Source organism: Equus przewalskii, chromosome 4 (assembly GCF_037783145.1).
Source record: "Equus przewalskii isolate Varuska chromosome 4, EquPr2, whole genome shotgun sequence".
In the NCBI taxonomy this organism is placed as follows: Eukaryota; Metazoa; Chordata; class Mammalia; order Perissodactyla; family Equidae; genus Equus; species Equus przewalskii.
The window spans coordinates 74,012,113-74,027,341 of NC_091834.1; the positions used below are offsets into that span (position 1 = coordinate 74,012,113).

At 39.8% G+C, this 15,229-nt stretch overlaps 1 protein-coding gene across 2 annotated transcripts in view; it reads left to right on the forward strand.

Moving 5' to 3' along the window:
* MET (MET proto-oncogene, receptor tyrosine kinase) overlaps positions 1-10,705 on the forward strand; it is a 112,785-nt gene extending 102,080 nt beyond the window's left edge. For both annotated transcript variants that reach the window (XM_070616352.1, XM_070616353.1), the window contains 2 exons: positions 8,220-8,356; positions 8,465-10,705. In XM_070616352.1, the coding sequence (XP_070472453.1) occupies positions 8,220-8,356; positions 8,465-8,675 (348 nt within the window). In that variant the 3' untranslated portion in view covers positions 8,676-10,705. The remainder of the gene's footprint in view (positions 1-8,219; positions 8,357-8,464) is intronic.
* Positions 10,706-15,229: the final 4,524 nt, after the last annotated feature.

Below are 15,229 nucleotides of genomic sequence, written 5' to 3' on the forward strand. Positions count from 1 at the left end.
CAGAGGCTGGAAGTGTGAGATGAGGGTGCCAGCATGGTCAGGTTCTGGTGAGAGCTTTCTTCCTGGTTTGCACACGGCTGCCTTCTCCCTGTGTCCTCACATGGGGGAGACAGCAAGAGCAAGCTTTCTGGTGTCTATTCTTAAAAGGGCACTAATCCCATCATGAGGGCCCCACCATCATGACCTCATCTAAACCCAGTTACCTCCCAGAGGCCCCACCTCCTAATACCATCACACTGGGAGTTAGAGCTTCAGCGTTTGCATTGCGGTGGGAGGAGACACAGTTCAGTCCATAACAGAGGTCAAGGCTAGAAGTAGGGTTTTGAGAGTCCAAAAACAATTATTCAGGAGAACCTACATATATGAAGTGAGGGAGAAAAGCAGAGGTAGGAGAGTCAGGAGAAGAGACCATCATGAAAGGCAGAGGAAGAGAAAGTTTCGATAAGAAATGAGACATGATCAACAGGGTCCACTGCTACTCACTGCACAAGAAGGATCTTGGAAGCTGAGTGACTTCGAGGTCTAGAGTGTGCCGAGGAGCCTGGGTATTGAGTTGAATAAAGAGTACACTTATTCTGTTGCATGTTGCAAGTCAAGAGGATTGTGATGTGTGGAGGTAGAGAAACATGAATGTTTCAGTCCTTGAGGATAACAACTGAAAAGGGAAAAAGTGTAAACAGTGGTATCAGCGAAAAGACGGACAGAAAATAATGTTAATGGAGGGCATAGGCCTCAAAAGAGAAAGGGTTGCCGGCCGTTGAGAGAGAACAGGGCACAGGGATCTGAGGGCAGCGTTGGGAAGCGAGAAGTCATCTACCCTCCTCCCTGGGAGTTAGCAAGAGGGAGAGGTGTGGCCCCTGTTGGTAAGAGTTTCAAAGATATTTTAGTCTTCCAGTGAAAGCAGAATTTCAGTTCCTGAGGAAGTGGGGGAGAAAGAGAATAAGTTGAGGGTGACTGGGAGTTTATCTTCAATAAACAAGTGTGACACAGGATGTGGTGAACGACTGGGACTTCAGGATGGACGAGGATGTGATAGCACATGTTAGAGCTTAATGCCTGGGATTCTGATCCTGAAAGGCTCTGAAAAAAATGAAAGAAGTGGGTACTAGAGAGTTAGGCTGGGGACGTGTTAGTGATTGTGGCAGGTGAAGGCATAAGATAGGGAGAATTAACCCATCTTCCAAGAACCTACATTTCACCCAGACTTGACTGTCAGTCTACCATTAAGAACCAGATCCAACTCTTACAACTCAGGAAGAAGACAACTCCATTTTAAAAAATAGACAAAAGATTTAAATAGATATTTTACTAAAGAGATACATGAATAGCTAACTAATAAGAATATGAAAACATATGCTCACACAAAGACTTGTACATCAGTGTTCAGAGTAGTAGTATTCATAGTAACCAAAAATCAGTAGCAATCCTAATGTCCTTCAACTGGTGAATGGATAAACCAAATGTGGTACATCTATACAATGGAACAATACCATTCAGTAATATAAAGGAGCTATTGATGCATGCTACAACATGGATAAACCTTAAAAACTCTATGTCGGGGCCGGCCCAGTGGCGCAGCGGTTAAGTGCGCACGTTCTGCTTTGGCGGCCTGGGGTTCACCGGCCCGGATCCCAGGTGGACCTACACACTGCTTGTTAAGCCATGCCGTGGCAGGTGTCCCACATATAAAGTAGAGGAAGATGGGTGTGGATGTTAGCTCAGGGCCAGTCTTCCTCAGTGAAAAGAGGAGGATTGGCAGCAGTTAGCTCAGGGCTAATCTTCCTCAAAAAAAAAAACTTTTTGTCAAGTGACAGAAGGCAGACTCAAAAGATTACATGTTAAATGATTCCATTTAAATGAAATTTCTAGAAAGAGACAAAACTGTAGAGACAGAAAACAGATCAGTGGTCACCTAGCACTGAGAGTGGGAGTGAAGATTGACTATAAATGGGCATGAGGGAACTTTCTGGGATGTTGGAATTGATCTAAAACTGAATTGTGATGATCACTGCACAACTATGTAAATTTACATCATCACCGGTATACTTACAATTGGCAAATTTTATGATATATAAATTATACCTCAGCAAAGCTGTTAAAACAAGACAAAACAAAAAGAGCCTGATGAAATTTTGGCTGTTCAAGGCAAGAGTTGAGATTCTGAGCTTTTTGACAACCCCACAAACACACCCCTACCTCCACCAATATACTCACAGAGTACGGAGGCCAGCACTTCTCACATAGCAACTATCACTCAAATACTTGACTGGAAATTTACAGACGCTTCTGTAGAAATGAAGTACTGTGTCTCTCTTCCTCTCATTAAAAGACACTATAGTATATTACATAAAGGGTGAAACTGGGTAATCCCTGCACAGTGCTGCTTTGGCAAATGGTTATTGATTGCAAGGATAAATTTGCGTGAAGTTTCATTTCCAGGATAGCACAGTCTTTTGAATGTTGACATGGAACATTTCCAAAAGCATGTCATAAGCTCTATGTATGTTGAAACCTACAAACAAAAACTTGCCTGCTTGTAGGAAGGTCCACTTTTTCACAAATACTCAGAAGGAGTTCAGCTAAAGTCTGAATGCTCTTGAAACTCATTCAGAAAAAATGGGAGTGCCACTATACTTGCAGTTACTCAAACCCAGTATTGTACAGTGTTTCACACTTAGCACAAATGCTTCCATTAAAGTCACTATTGACTTCTCAGTTGTTCAACAAGCTGGCTTTTTCATCCTGCTTCAGCATTCTGCAGCATTTAACATTGTCAACCACTCCTTCCTTCTTGAAATGTCCTCCTTCTTTGGTTTCTGGGACTCTGCACCATCTGGTTTTCCTCCTGCTTCTTGGTTGTGTTTTCTTTACCCTTGACAGCTTCTCTTCCTTCTTTCACATCCCACATCATACAACTGTCCCCCAGGATTTTGGTTTTCAGGTGTCAGCCAGCCTCAACAATTTCAACCATTCCCATCACCAGTCACCTTTCAACCTCTCTTTCTGGATGTTTTCCTCAGCCTCACAAATTTACCATGTTCAAAGTCAAATTCCTTCCTGCCAACTGTCAATTCCTCACTTCTTTATTTCCATTAATGGCATCTCCATTGTGCAATATAACGGCTCTTCACCCTTTTTAGTGTCCAGTTCTTCAAGTTGTGAAGAATGCATATAGTTGTATGACCACCACCACCAAAGCCAAGACATAGAACAGTTCTATCACCCCAGAAAATTTCCTGGTGCCTTTTGTAGCCGCTCCTCCCTTCTCCCTGGGACCTGGAAACCACTGGTCTGTTTTCTGGCTCTAGAGTTTTACCTTTTTAGAACGTCATATAAACGGAATCACAGTAAGTAGCCGTTAAGTCTGTCTCCTTTCACTCACCATAATGCCTTTGAGAGTCATCCATGTTGTGGTATCAGTGGCGTCAGTGTATCAGTAGTTATTCCTCTTTTTGTTTTAGTGGTGAGAAAACACATAACATAAAATCAACCATCTTAACGAGTTGTTTTTTTTAAAGATTGGCACCTGAGCTAACATCTGTTGCCAATCTTCTTTTTTTCCTTCTTCTTCTCCCCAAAGCCCCTCAGTACATCGTTGTGTATTATAGTTGTAGGTCCTTCTATTAACCATTTTTAAGTGTAGGGTACAGTAGTGTTAACTTTATGCACATTGTTGTGCAACTGCTCTCTCGAACTTCTTTATCTTGCAAAACAAACTCTATGGACGCTGAACAACTCCACATTTCCTCCTCCTCCCAGCCTCTCTGGCAACCACGATTCTACTTTCTGTTTCTAAGAGTTTGAATACTGTAGATACCTCATATAAGTGGAATCATGTAGAGTTTGTCTTTTTGTGACTGGCTTATTTTACTTAGCATAATGCCCTCAAGGTTCATCCGTGTTGTAGCATGTGACAAGATTTCCTTTTTTAAGGCTAAATAAATTCCATTGTATGTATATACCACATTTTCTTCATCTATTCATTTGGTGATGGACATTTAGGTTGCTTCCATCTCTTGGCTATTGTGAATAATGTTGCGATGAAAATAGACGTGCAAATACCTCTTCAAGACACTGATTTCATTTCCTTTGAATATACACTCAGAAATGGGATTGCTGGATCGTATGGTAATTCTATTTTCTATTTTTAATTTTTTGAGGACCCTCCATACTGTTTTCTATAGCAGAGTAATTCATTCCTTTTTATTTGTGAGTAGTATTCCATTGTACAGATGTCCCACATTTTGCTTATCCATTCGCCATTTGAAGGACATTTGGGTTCTTTCCAGTTTTAGGAAATTGCTTATATGTAATTATTACTTCTATAGTATTTTCTTAAAGGTTTTCATGTGAACATAATTTTTTATTTCTTTTGGATAAATACCTAGAAGTAGGATTACTGGGTAATAAGATAAGTGTATGTTTAATTTTATGAGAAACTACCAACTGTTTTCGACAGGGGCTGTATCATTTTATATTCCTAACAGTAATATGTAAGAGTTCTGGTTGTTTAGCATCCTCACCAGCACTTGGCATTGTCAATCTGGAGGTTTTAGCCATTCCAATAGGTTGTAGTGCTGTCTCATTTTCTCTTTAATCTGTATTTCCCAAATGACCAATGATGTTGAGTATCTTTTCATGTGTTTATTTGCCATCTTTATACTTCCTTTAGTGAAATGTCTACTCAAATCTTTTGTCCATTTTTTTTAAGTTTTAGAATTTATTTTCTAAAATAAATAAATTTTAGAAAATCACTTTTTTATTGGGTTATTTTTTATTACTGAGTTGTTAAGAGTTCTTCATATATTCTGAATATGAGGTATGTGTTATCAGATACGTGTTTTTGCATATATATTTTTCCAGTCTGTGGCTTGACTTTTCATTTCTTTACTGTTATCTTTCAAAGAACAGAAGTTTTAAATTTTATTCAAAATTTTATCAGTTTACCAGTTGAAAAATGTTATTAATTTATCCATTTTTTCAGTCAATTGTAGTTTTCTACAAATTGTCTTGTATCTCAGTTTACCTACTTCTGAATGCTCACATTTGGCTGTCTCTATTCCCTGCTTGCCTCAGCAGTGTCCCTTTCTATCATTGTTTATAGCTTATGACACTCTCTCACATCTAGTCACTGCTTTGGTCTTCACCTTTGATAAAGTTAGGCAGAGATTCTTTAGATGAGCTTACTGCTGGTGCTCAGATGTTCAAAAAGACTTAACCGTTCCCACAGTAAGGATGAATGGCAGAGCTCTCCTATCTTGAAACTAAAATTGACTTGTTTCCCTCATTCCTAAAGCACATACATTGTACGCCCCCTCTCCCTCTCTCTCCCACCCCTTCTCTTCCCTCTTTCTTTCTCCCTCCCCCCTCCTCCTCCCTCCCTCCCTCCCCTCCTCCTCTTCCTACTCCTTCTTCTTTCTCTCTGTCTGTCTTCCCCCACCCTCCCCACCCTTCTTGGTCGTCATCATTCTCCTTCATCGCCTCACCCCTCCCCATCCTGTCAGTGCAAAGCTGTTAAGGGGAGTTTGGAATGCAGACAGGACTGTGCTTTTCCTGGAAACTGCCTCCCTCTCACGTCTCCAGTCCCTCGAGTCCTCCAACCCTCCTCTGATACCCAGTTATTGCTCAAATCCTATAGTTCCTCAGAAACTTATGCAACTCTCCCCCCTTTTTTGTGAATTTGCCTCCAGACAAACTTATAGCCTAGGCATTTAGGGAGACCTGATCCCAGACAAGTAATCAGCCTCTCAGAACTTTGGTTTCCTCATCCTTAAAGCATCTACAAAACCAATTACATTACAGAGTTGTTATAAGGATTAAATAAAACAATTTTTTTTTTTGGTGAGGAAGATTCACTCTGAGCTAACATCTGTTGCCAGTCTTCCATTTTGTTTTTTTACTGTGAGCTAACATCTGTGCCAGTCTTCCTCTATTTTGTATGTGGGTCACTGCCACAGCATGGCTGAATGGCTGGTGTGGGTCCACTCCTGGGATCCAAACCTGTGAACCTCAGCCACCAAAGTGGAGCATGCTGGTCTTAACCACTACACTATGGAGCTGACCCCAAGATAATCATTTTTTTAAAGGGCATGATGCCTGTGTTCAGCTCATTATATGATACATACTCTCTCCCACCCCCCTAATTCGGGGTTCAGTCTCGGGGTTCCAGGTTGCCAGTGTGCAGTAGCACCTCTCACCTGTTCTTGTTCAGAAGCCTCCTGACTGGTCTCCGTATTGTGGATCACCTCCCCTATTTGTCTAAAGCGTAGTGTTTACAAATGCAATGTCCCGGAGCTCAACTCCAGTCACGTCCCATCGATTTCAGTTTAACCCACTTTCAACATTCACAAACGTCCACAGCATGGTCCTGTTTCAACCTTATCTGTCTGCCGTCCTTTCATGTACTGCACACGTCAATCGGAGTGACCTATTGTCCTGACAGTTCAAAAAAACACGTGAGTACTCTCACCCCTAGGCCCACTGCCTCCATCCAGAATGCTCTTTCTGCCCTCACAGTGCATGTACCTATTAAACAAATTCTCCCTGTTCTTCAAGACCCACTGTACTGTCACTTTCTTCCTAAAGCCTTTCTCATTACCCCACTGTTATCTCTTTGACTTCCACATTTGTACCTCTTTTCTGTTATTGCTCTATATTACAGTTATGATATCTTACTGTTTTATGTGTCAGTTAGTTGCACAATACTCTTAACCCTGTTAAATCAGCTTTGGGGCCTATCCAATAACTTGGACAGTAACCTAACTTGGACAGTAACCTAATCAAGGTTCACTAGATGCTTGTTAAATTGATTTAAATTTTAATGCAAATTCTGGAACTTGAAGGTTAACACAATGAAGTTGTCAGAAGTGACTCCTAGGATTTTCAAGCTTTGAAAACTTTGATTTTGAAAGGCTGCGGAAGACAGCAAAGTTACCTAGTTCCCACCTGGGAAAGAGTTTGTTTCCTCAATTTGAGTCAAGGCAGTCTTAAAGGGTTCTTGCACTTGGGCAAAGGGAAAGAGCCATTAAGGGAGATTTGTATCAACAACTACAGTGCCTGGTTTCTTTCTTTCGGTTGATCGCAAGGTTCAAGGACATGCTTTATTTTCCTTCCCGCTGCATATTACGAGCTACACTTCCTTCTCAGGGTTTTCCTACTCCACCTGTCTGGTCTGCATTCTCCTTCCCCTCCAAGCTTCTTTTTTCTCAGAGCCTCTTTCTCCCCCCATAGGCTTCTCAGTCCATGAGTGTCCTGGAAGTGTTGGCTAAGCAAGAGCTGACTGCCTGGGTCCTCTGCCCTGGCGTGACCCACACATGCTGACTTACCCTCATTGTGTCATTATCACCTTGGCACACGTCCAGGGGGAGATAATGTGTATGACCTGATCTATTCCTAGTGTTTTAAATCAAGAAATTGCGTATTTAGTGCAGTTTAGTAGACCAAGCAAGACCCAAGAGTCAAGAACTCTTAAATGTTTATCCTAGTGTGAATTCATATTTATTGAGGAATTTTTAGAAAGTCTCTTAACTTCCTGGTGTCCCTGCAATCTTCCTGTGAAGTACTGATACAACCGTTTTATACTAATCTCCTACTTTAACATTCTCAAATTACAGTTATTGTATTGAAATTAGTTTTCAGTCGAGAGACTTGCTGCCTAGCAGTTTTATAACTTCTGTTTTTAATATGGATTTTTACTTATACTGACTTAGATCTTCTCTTTTAACATTAACTTTTAGATACCTTACGTTTCTTAAAGACTATTTACATTCATTTGTGAAATCCCACAAATTTAAATTTTGCAAGGCTTATTTGTCTTCTTCTTTTACTAATAATCTAAAATTGTGGTGAAAAGAGAAGGATAGAAAAGAGAAAGATTGGAAAAGAGAAGTATAGAAACATGTTAATGCTTTGATCCATAAGAGAGAACTTGAAGTTCATACTCCACTAACTACAGACGAAATCTTCCTCATCCTGTGGACTTCAGACAGTCTTTTTGAAAACTTTACATTTACTTGTGCTCTAAACTTTATCCAATTCTACTTTAAACAAGTCATAAAAAGTATAGTTTACTGACTGCCTTTAAGGAAATTTTTGCCCGAAACAGCAATAGTACTGAATATTCTAAGCCAAGTTTTAGTTATTAAGACCTACTGATCACCTTTCACATTTGTACAGTCAAACTCCTCTCACATGGACTCTCCCTTCCCTTGTTTGACTAGTGGTCCTTTGGCGTGCTCCTCTGGGAGCTGATGACAAGAGGAGCACCACCTTATCCCGATGTCAACACCTTTGATATAACAGTTTACTTGTTGCAAGGCAGAAGGCTCTTACAACCAGAGTACTGCCCAGATCCCTTGTAAGTAGAAATTCTGACAGAATCCTCTATAGCTCTTATATTCTTTACTTTTGCAGAAATGCTTGCCTTCAAAGGGTCTCTCAGAGCATTTCTTCCTTTCTGAAACAGGTATGAAGTGATGCTAAAATGCTGGCACCCTAAAGCTGAACTGCGCCCATCCTTTTCTGAACTGGTCTCCAGGATATCAGCGATATTCTCTACTTTCATCGGGGAGCACTACGTCCATGTGAACGCTACTTATGTGAATGTGAAATGTGTTGCTCCATATCCTTCTCTGTTGTCATCACAAGATAACGTTGATGGCGAGGTAGATACATGATGGATGGGTACACCACTGGCCCCCTTCTGAGAAACATCACAGAACTGTCCAAACAACAGTCCACCCTTTGTCCAATGTTTTTTCACTGCCTGGCCACTGAAAGGCCACCAGATATTTTTTGCTTCTGCCAAAATTGCACTATTATAGGACCTTATATTGTTATTTAAAATAACTGGATTCTAAGGAATTTCTCATCTGACAAAGCATCAGAGCCAGAAGCTTTGTCCCCTAGGCCAGTGTCCAACGGCAACACTGCAGCTATGATGACACTCCTGTCACAGTCAAGCCAAAACCTGAATTCTGGGTTGAAATTTTTGAAAATCGGGATCTCTCCTGATTTCACATGAGGAACTGAGGCGATGAATTTTGAGGACTTCTTGATCACGGAAAATTCAAAAGAAGCGGTAGTGTCCAGGACATATATGGCAGCCCCAGGACCAGGCCACTCGTTTAGAATTAAAGCGTTTCAAAGAACTTTTATATATTGTATGGTCTCTAACATTTTTTATTACTGATGTTGTCATTTGCCCATTAGGCAAACATTCTCTTTTAAATTTTTGCATACACATTCCTCTTATGGGAGAAATATCCATAGGCAACACAGTCAACATTTCAAAACAACAGGACATGAAATGTGTTTATAAATTAATAGGGATATTTACATATTGTACATAGATGACATGAAGAAGGTTTTCATAAAATAGCTTAGTCACAATGGAATATTTAGTTGTCGTTTGAAAATCAACTGTTTGAGAATGATGCTATTCTGATCTAATGAATGTGGACATTTAGATGTTTTGTCTATATTTTTTTTAAATGACGTCTCTGCAAATAAGACAAGTAATTTGTGATGATAAGTGTGTCTAAGGTAATTCAGCATGTTTTTAAAGCAGAATACATCTGACTAAAAGGTTCATTGGTTCCAAAAACAGCTCTCATATAGGGCAAAGAAATGATCAATGGCCTGGAATATTAGCCTCTTTCTCAAGTGGCAACTTCCTATCCCCAAAACAGTTGGAGACAATAAAGCTTTTGGGGAGTCCTGTTTTGCATTAGGGTATATTTTGTGTTAAGCAAAACACATTTTAGGGGAAAAAAAAGCAATTGAAAGTTCTGGCCATTTCGCCAGGATGAACAGTTACTCTGGGCAGGACTTTTGTGATGTTTTGTTCTGTGGGACTTTGTGCTTACTACTGTATGGTGCATGTGGCACAGGATACTCTAACTGGTTTTGTCAATGTAAACATTTAAAGTATTATATTTTTATAAAAATGTTTATTTTTAATGATATAAGAAAATTTTCGTTAGGCCACAAAAATACTGCACTGTGAACATTTCAGAAAAGGTATGTCAGACTTGGACTAGTAACAGCATGGTTTCAAATAGCTGTAAATAATGATAAGGAAATCTACTGATTGCCAGTACACCCCACCCTCATTACATCACCAGGACTTGAAGCCAAGGGTTAACACAGCAAGCTATAAAGAGAAGGTGTTACACTAAAACCCAATAGTAGAATTGGGCTATTGTTGCAAGAGAGTGATCACAACCAAAAGCTCTTTCACATTGGTGGAACTTACCAGCAGACACAAAGAATTGTACTGCAGAGATATTCCCATTCAAATGTTACTATTTCAAAAGTGTAAAGAGTGATACTAATTCACAGAGTATTGTAAATGGTGGATGACGAAAAAAAAATCTACTCCGCAGAAAGAAATAACTATCTCTACCAATGTCAGGAGAATCAATGCATCAAGTATAGAAAGAACTTATGGAAACAACCCATCAACAAGACTACACACCTGTGTACATATGTTTGAGAAAGCTGCAATGTGAAAATCATGTTTGCTATTTATAAACGTGTCCTTAGATTAATGTGTCTGGACAGATTGTGGGAATAAGTGATTCTTCTAAGAATTAGATACTTGTCACTGCCGATACCTGCATTTGAGCTGAATGGTACTTTGTATGTTAATAGTTGTTGTTTTGATAAATCATACAATTAAAATTAAGTGTTGTATCATCTTGTATACTGAGAGTTGGTTATTGCTAGTCACGCTTGATTGCCTGCTTTTACATAATGACACAGGATGTCTAAGATTGATTTCACCTGGCTGCTTCAAGATGGTCCATTTATGAGAACCTTAGTCAAGTTAATGCATGAGCAGCTAAACTAATTTGCATCCCTGAATCTCTGGAAGCCTTTGGGTTTCTAATTTGGCCCTGAGTTGCCAAATTACTTGCATTTCTCTGACAATCTTTCAACTGCTAGGGCACGTGGCTCCAGCAAAGTGCATCCGTGAACCAGAAGATATGACAACAGAGCTGCAACCCCACAGTTAGCATAGAAATACCTAGTTGAAAGTTGGAGGAAAGAGGCCTTCTTACCCCCTTAAAACTACCCTTTCCATCTATACAGGTTCCCACTGTTCAAGAGCCCCCGGTTACAAGAGCAACTACCTTCAGGCTGTCTCCATGAATATTCTTGTAATGGTAAGAGAACGCAGAGGTGATATTTCGGTCATCTGAGAATCATGTGGCACTTTGGAGCAATCTGATAAAAAAAGAACAACCCAAGTTTAAACTGGTGCTTACAAAATACAATGGGGGCTGATTCTTTACTGAGAGAGAATTCAACCCTTGTACCCAGCCAGACTGCCTCCTGGCCAAGAGATGCATTTCCATCGGAAGTTCAGTCAGACCCTGTGCCTCTGAAGGACAAGAACCTGTATCTTTATATCCCTCATGTCTGGCACGTAGATTCTCAGACAATTGCTGAACTGAAACAGAATTTTCTTATCCTCAATCATCCACTTTAAACCACCACAGATACGGTTATTACCTATGTAGCTCCCATGATGTTTTTTGAACACTGTTGAGGGGCGGGGGTGTACCTTTCTAGGGAGAGAGGGATAAAAAGATATCCTTTTGCAAAGTTTTGCTTGATGCTGTGAATTTTTAATCAACACAGTATCTTTCACTTCACAATGTAGGCATCCATTGTGTTTTTGCTCTTTCTGACCTAGACAGCAGATTGCATCATAAAGAAATATGAGGAAGGGATATAGGGGCCGGCCCCGTGGCTGAGTGGTTAAGTTCACACGCTCCCCTTCAGCCGCCCAGGGTTTCACCAGTTCAGATCCTGGGCACGGACATGGCACCACTCATCAGGCCACGCTGAGGCGGCGTCCCATGTGCCACAACCAGAGGCACTCACAACTAGAATACACAACTATGTACTGGGGAGTTTTGGGGAGAAGAATAAAAAAAATAGGAAAAGGTTGGCAACAGTTGCTAGCTCAGGTACCAATCTTTAAAAAAAAAAAATGAGGAAGGGATATAAAACCTGTAGAGCAAATTAAATGTTTGAATGCTGACTTCTCCCATTGTTGATTGACCCAGTTTAGTTCAGGAAACCAGTTAGCATTATGTAAAAGAAATTGATTAGTATTCATTTAATTCAATTAATATTTATTGAGCATCTACATATGTCAGGCACTGTTCTAGGCAATGAAGACTGAAGAATGAATAGTCCCTCCCACCCCAAGGAATTTAATGAAAGAGACAAACAAAATTACTGCACTAGTGAGTATTAGAATTATCATTTCTTACATTTGTAAACTCTCTTGAAGAGGCTTCACAGTTTATAACTGGAAGATTGTACCTTTTGACTCCCTCCACTCATTTCTCCCACCCTCCATCCTCCTCTCTGGCTACCACCATTATCTTTTCAGTATCTATGAGCTTGGTTTTTTGTGTTTTTGTTTTTTGTTTTAGATTCCACATGTAAGTGAGATCGTACGGTATTTGTCTTTCTCTGACTTATTTCACTTAGCATAAAGCCCTCGAGTTCTGTCCATGTCGTCACAACTGGCAAGATTTCCTTCTTTTTTGTGGTTGAATAATATTCCATTGTATATATATATATACCACATTTTCTTCATCCATTCATCCATCAATGTACATTTAAGTTGTTTCCATATCCTGACTATTGTAAATAGTGCTGCAGTGAACATAGGGGTCATATAGCCTTTTAAGTTGATGTTTTCATTTTCTTTGGATAAATACCCAGGAGTAGAATTGCTGGATCATATGGTAGTTCAATTTTTTATTTTTTATTTTTTGCTGAGGAAGATTCTCCCTGAGCTAACATCTGTGCCAATCTTCCTCTAGTTCATATGTGGGTCACCACGACAGTATGGCTGCTGATGAGTGGTGTAGGTCCACACCCAGGAACCAAACCCAGGCCGCCGAAGCATAGCACACCAAACGTAATCACTAGGCCATGGGGCCAACCCCTCAATTTTTGAGTTTTTGAGGAACTGCCATTCCATTTTCCATGGTAGCTGCACTAATTTACATTCTCACCAACAGTGCACAAGGGTTCCCTTTATTCCACATTCTCGCCAGTACTTGTTATTTCTTGTTCTTTTGATAATTGCCATTGTAACAGATGTGAAGTAATATCTCATTGTGGTTTCAGTTTGCGTATCCGTGATAATTAGTGATGTTGAGCATCTTTTCATGTACCTGTTGGCCATCTATATGTCTTCTTTGGGAAAATGTCTATTCAGATCTTCTGCCCATTTTTTAATTGGATTATTTGATTTTTTGCTATTGTGTTATATAAGTTCTTTAGATATTATGGCTATAACTCCTTATCAGATATGTTATTTGTAAATATTTTCTCCCATTCAGTATGTTGCCTTTTCATTTTGTTGATGGTTCCTTTGCTATGCAGAAGCTTTTTGGTTTGATGTAGTGCCAGCTATTTTTGCTTTTGTTGCCTTTGTTTTTGGTGTCAGATTCAAAAAATCATCACCAAGCCCTATGTCAAGATGCTTACCGCCTATGTTTTCTTCTAGGAGTTTTACGGTTTTAGGTGTTACATTTAAGTCTTTGATCCATTTTGAGTTCATTTTTGTGTATAGTATAAGATAGTGGTCCAGTTTCATTCTTTTGCATGTGACTGTCCCGTTTTCCCAACACCATTTATTGAAAAGACTGAGCTTTCTCCATTGTATGTTCTTGGTTCCTTTGACATAAATTAATCGACCATATATGTGTGGGTTTATTTCTGGACTCTCTGTTCTGTTCCATTGATCTATGTGTCTGTTTTTATGTCAATATCATACTATTTTGATTCCTGCAGTTTTGTAATATACTTTGAAATCAGGGAGGGCATCACAGTTTAAACATACCAAAGTGAAGCTTCTTGGGCAAATAGATCAAGTTCTGACTGACTTTGGGCAAAATACTGCACTTCTCTCGACCTAAATTCCTCCCTCTGTCAACTAGGTTAATTCTACTTACTTCATAAGGTTTTTTGAGGACAAAAAACTAGTATGTAAAGGCACCTGCACACCATATAGTTGCTCAATAATTGTGATATTATTATTATCTTCAGTCTCAGACAATAAGAGCCCATCTAAAGTTAGCCTGTGGTTGATTGAAAGGGAAATTAAGCCTGAAAGGGACCTAACAGATGTTTTAATCCAAATCCTTTACCCATCCTTCACCTCATAGCTGCTTTATGCAGTAGTATTTCCACCTCATCCTTGAGTATTGATATGGCAATGCGGGTGGGGGATGACAAGGGTGACAAGATGGTGGCACCTTTCCTCTTAGTGCAGAACACCTGAAGAATACCGCCATCCCTTCTTCTTTCTCCAAACTTCCTACTGTTCCTTTAATCACATCTCTGATAACTAGTTTCCTTTTTTCTGGTTTAGCCTTCAGACCTAGGATCCACAACAGACATGGAAAGGAAGAATCCACCTAAATTATAGGAAGGTTGCATGAAGGCACGATGACAGGAGTCACAATCCTCAGTATTCATGTCTAGAGATTATTACTGTTGCTTGTTTGACTCACATGTATGGTTAATGATCATTCAGATTCAGGAAAAAGTAGACTAAATACAATATTGTTTTAGTTATATGGTGTGTGTTTGAAGATAAGGAAAACTTCATTAATGTTGTAATCCATCTGGATGACTAGGACCAGACATACCCAGGTAACTGCACAGACACGATTCACTCTTGTGGCGCTTTAGACAATTTCAGGAGATAGGTATGCAGACATTATGCCCCAAAGGAAGAAATGCATTGCTTTTCATCCCATGAAATGTTTTTCCTCTTCATACTTGACGTTTTTCTTCAGGACTATCTCAATTCCCTATCTATCAAAAATTGGAAATAACTTCAGTCATAAACCAGTGAAATATTTCAGTTGGTGAATTGAAGGTAATAAAACAAAGGCTTGCCCAAACTGTCCTCTGTTGTAAATTACACCAGAGGTCTAGATTACGTCAGCCAAAGGTATTGATCACCACGCTGAGAGGTTTATAACTACTATTGACTTACCATGTGACCCTGGAGCAGAAATCTAGGAAAATTGCAAAAGCATATCTACAGTAATGAAGAGCCCATCATTAATAGGACTTACTGTTCTGTCAGCCAGCGAGTACTGTGTTGGCTCCAAGGCAAATATTTAACAAATGCTGGAAACAGGAGGAACTTCTGTCTTCTCCCTTCTCTCCTTGCATGCTTCTG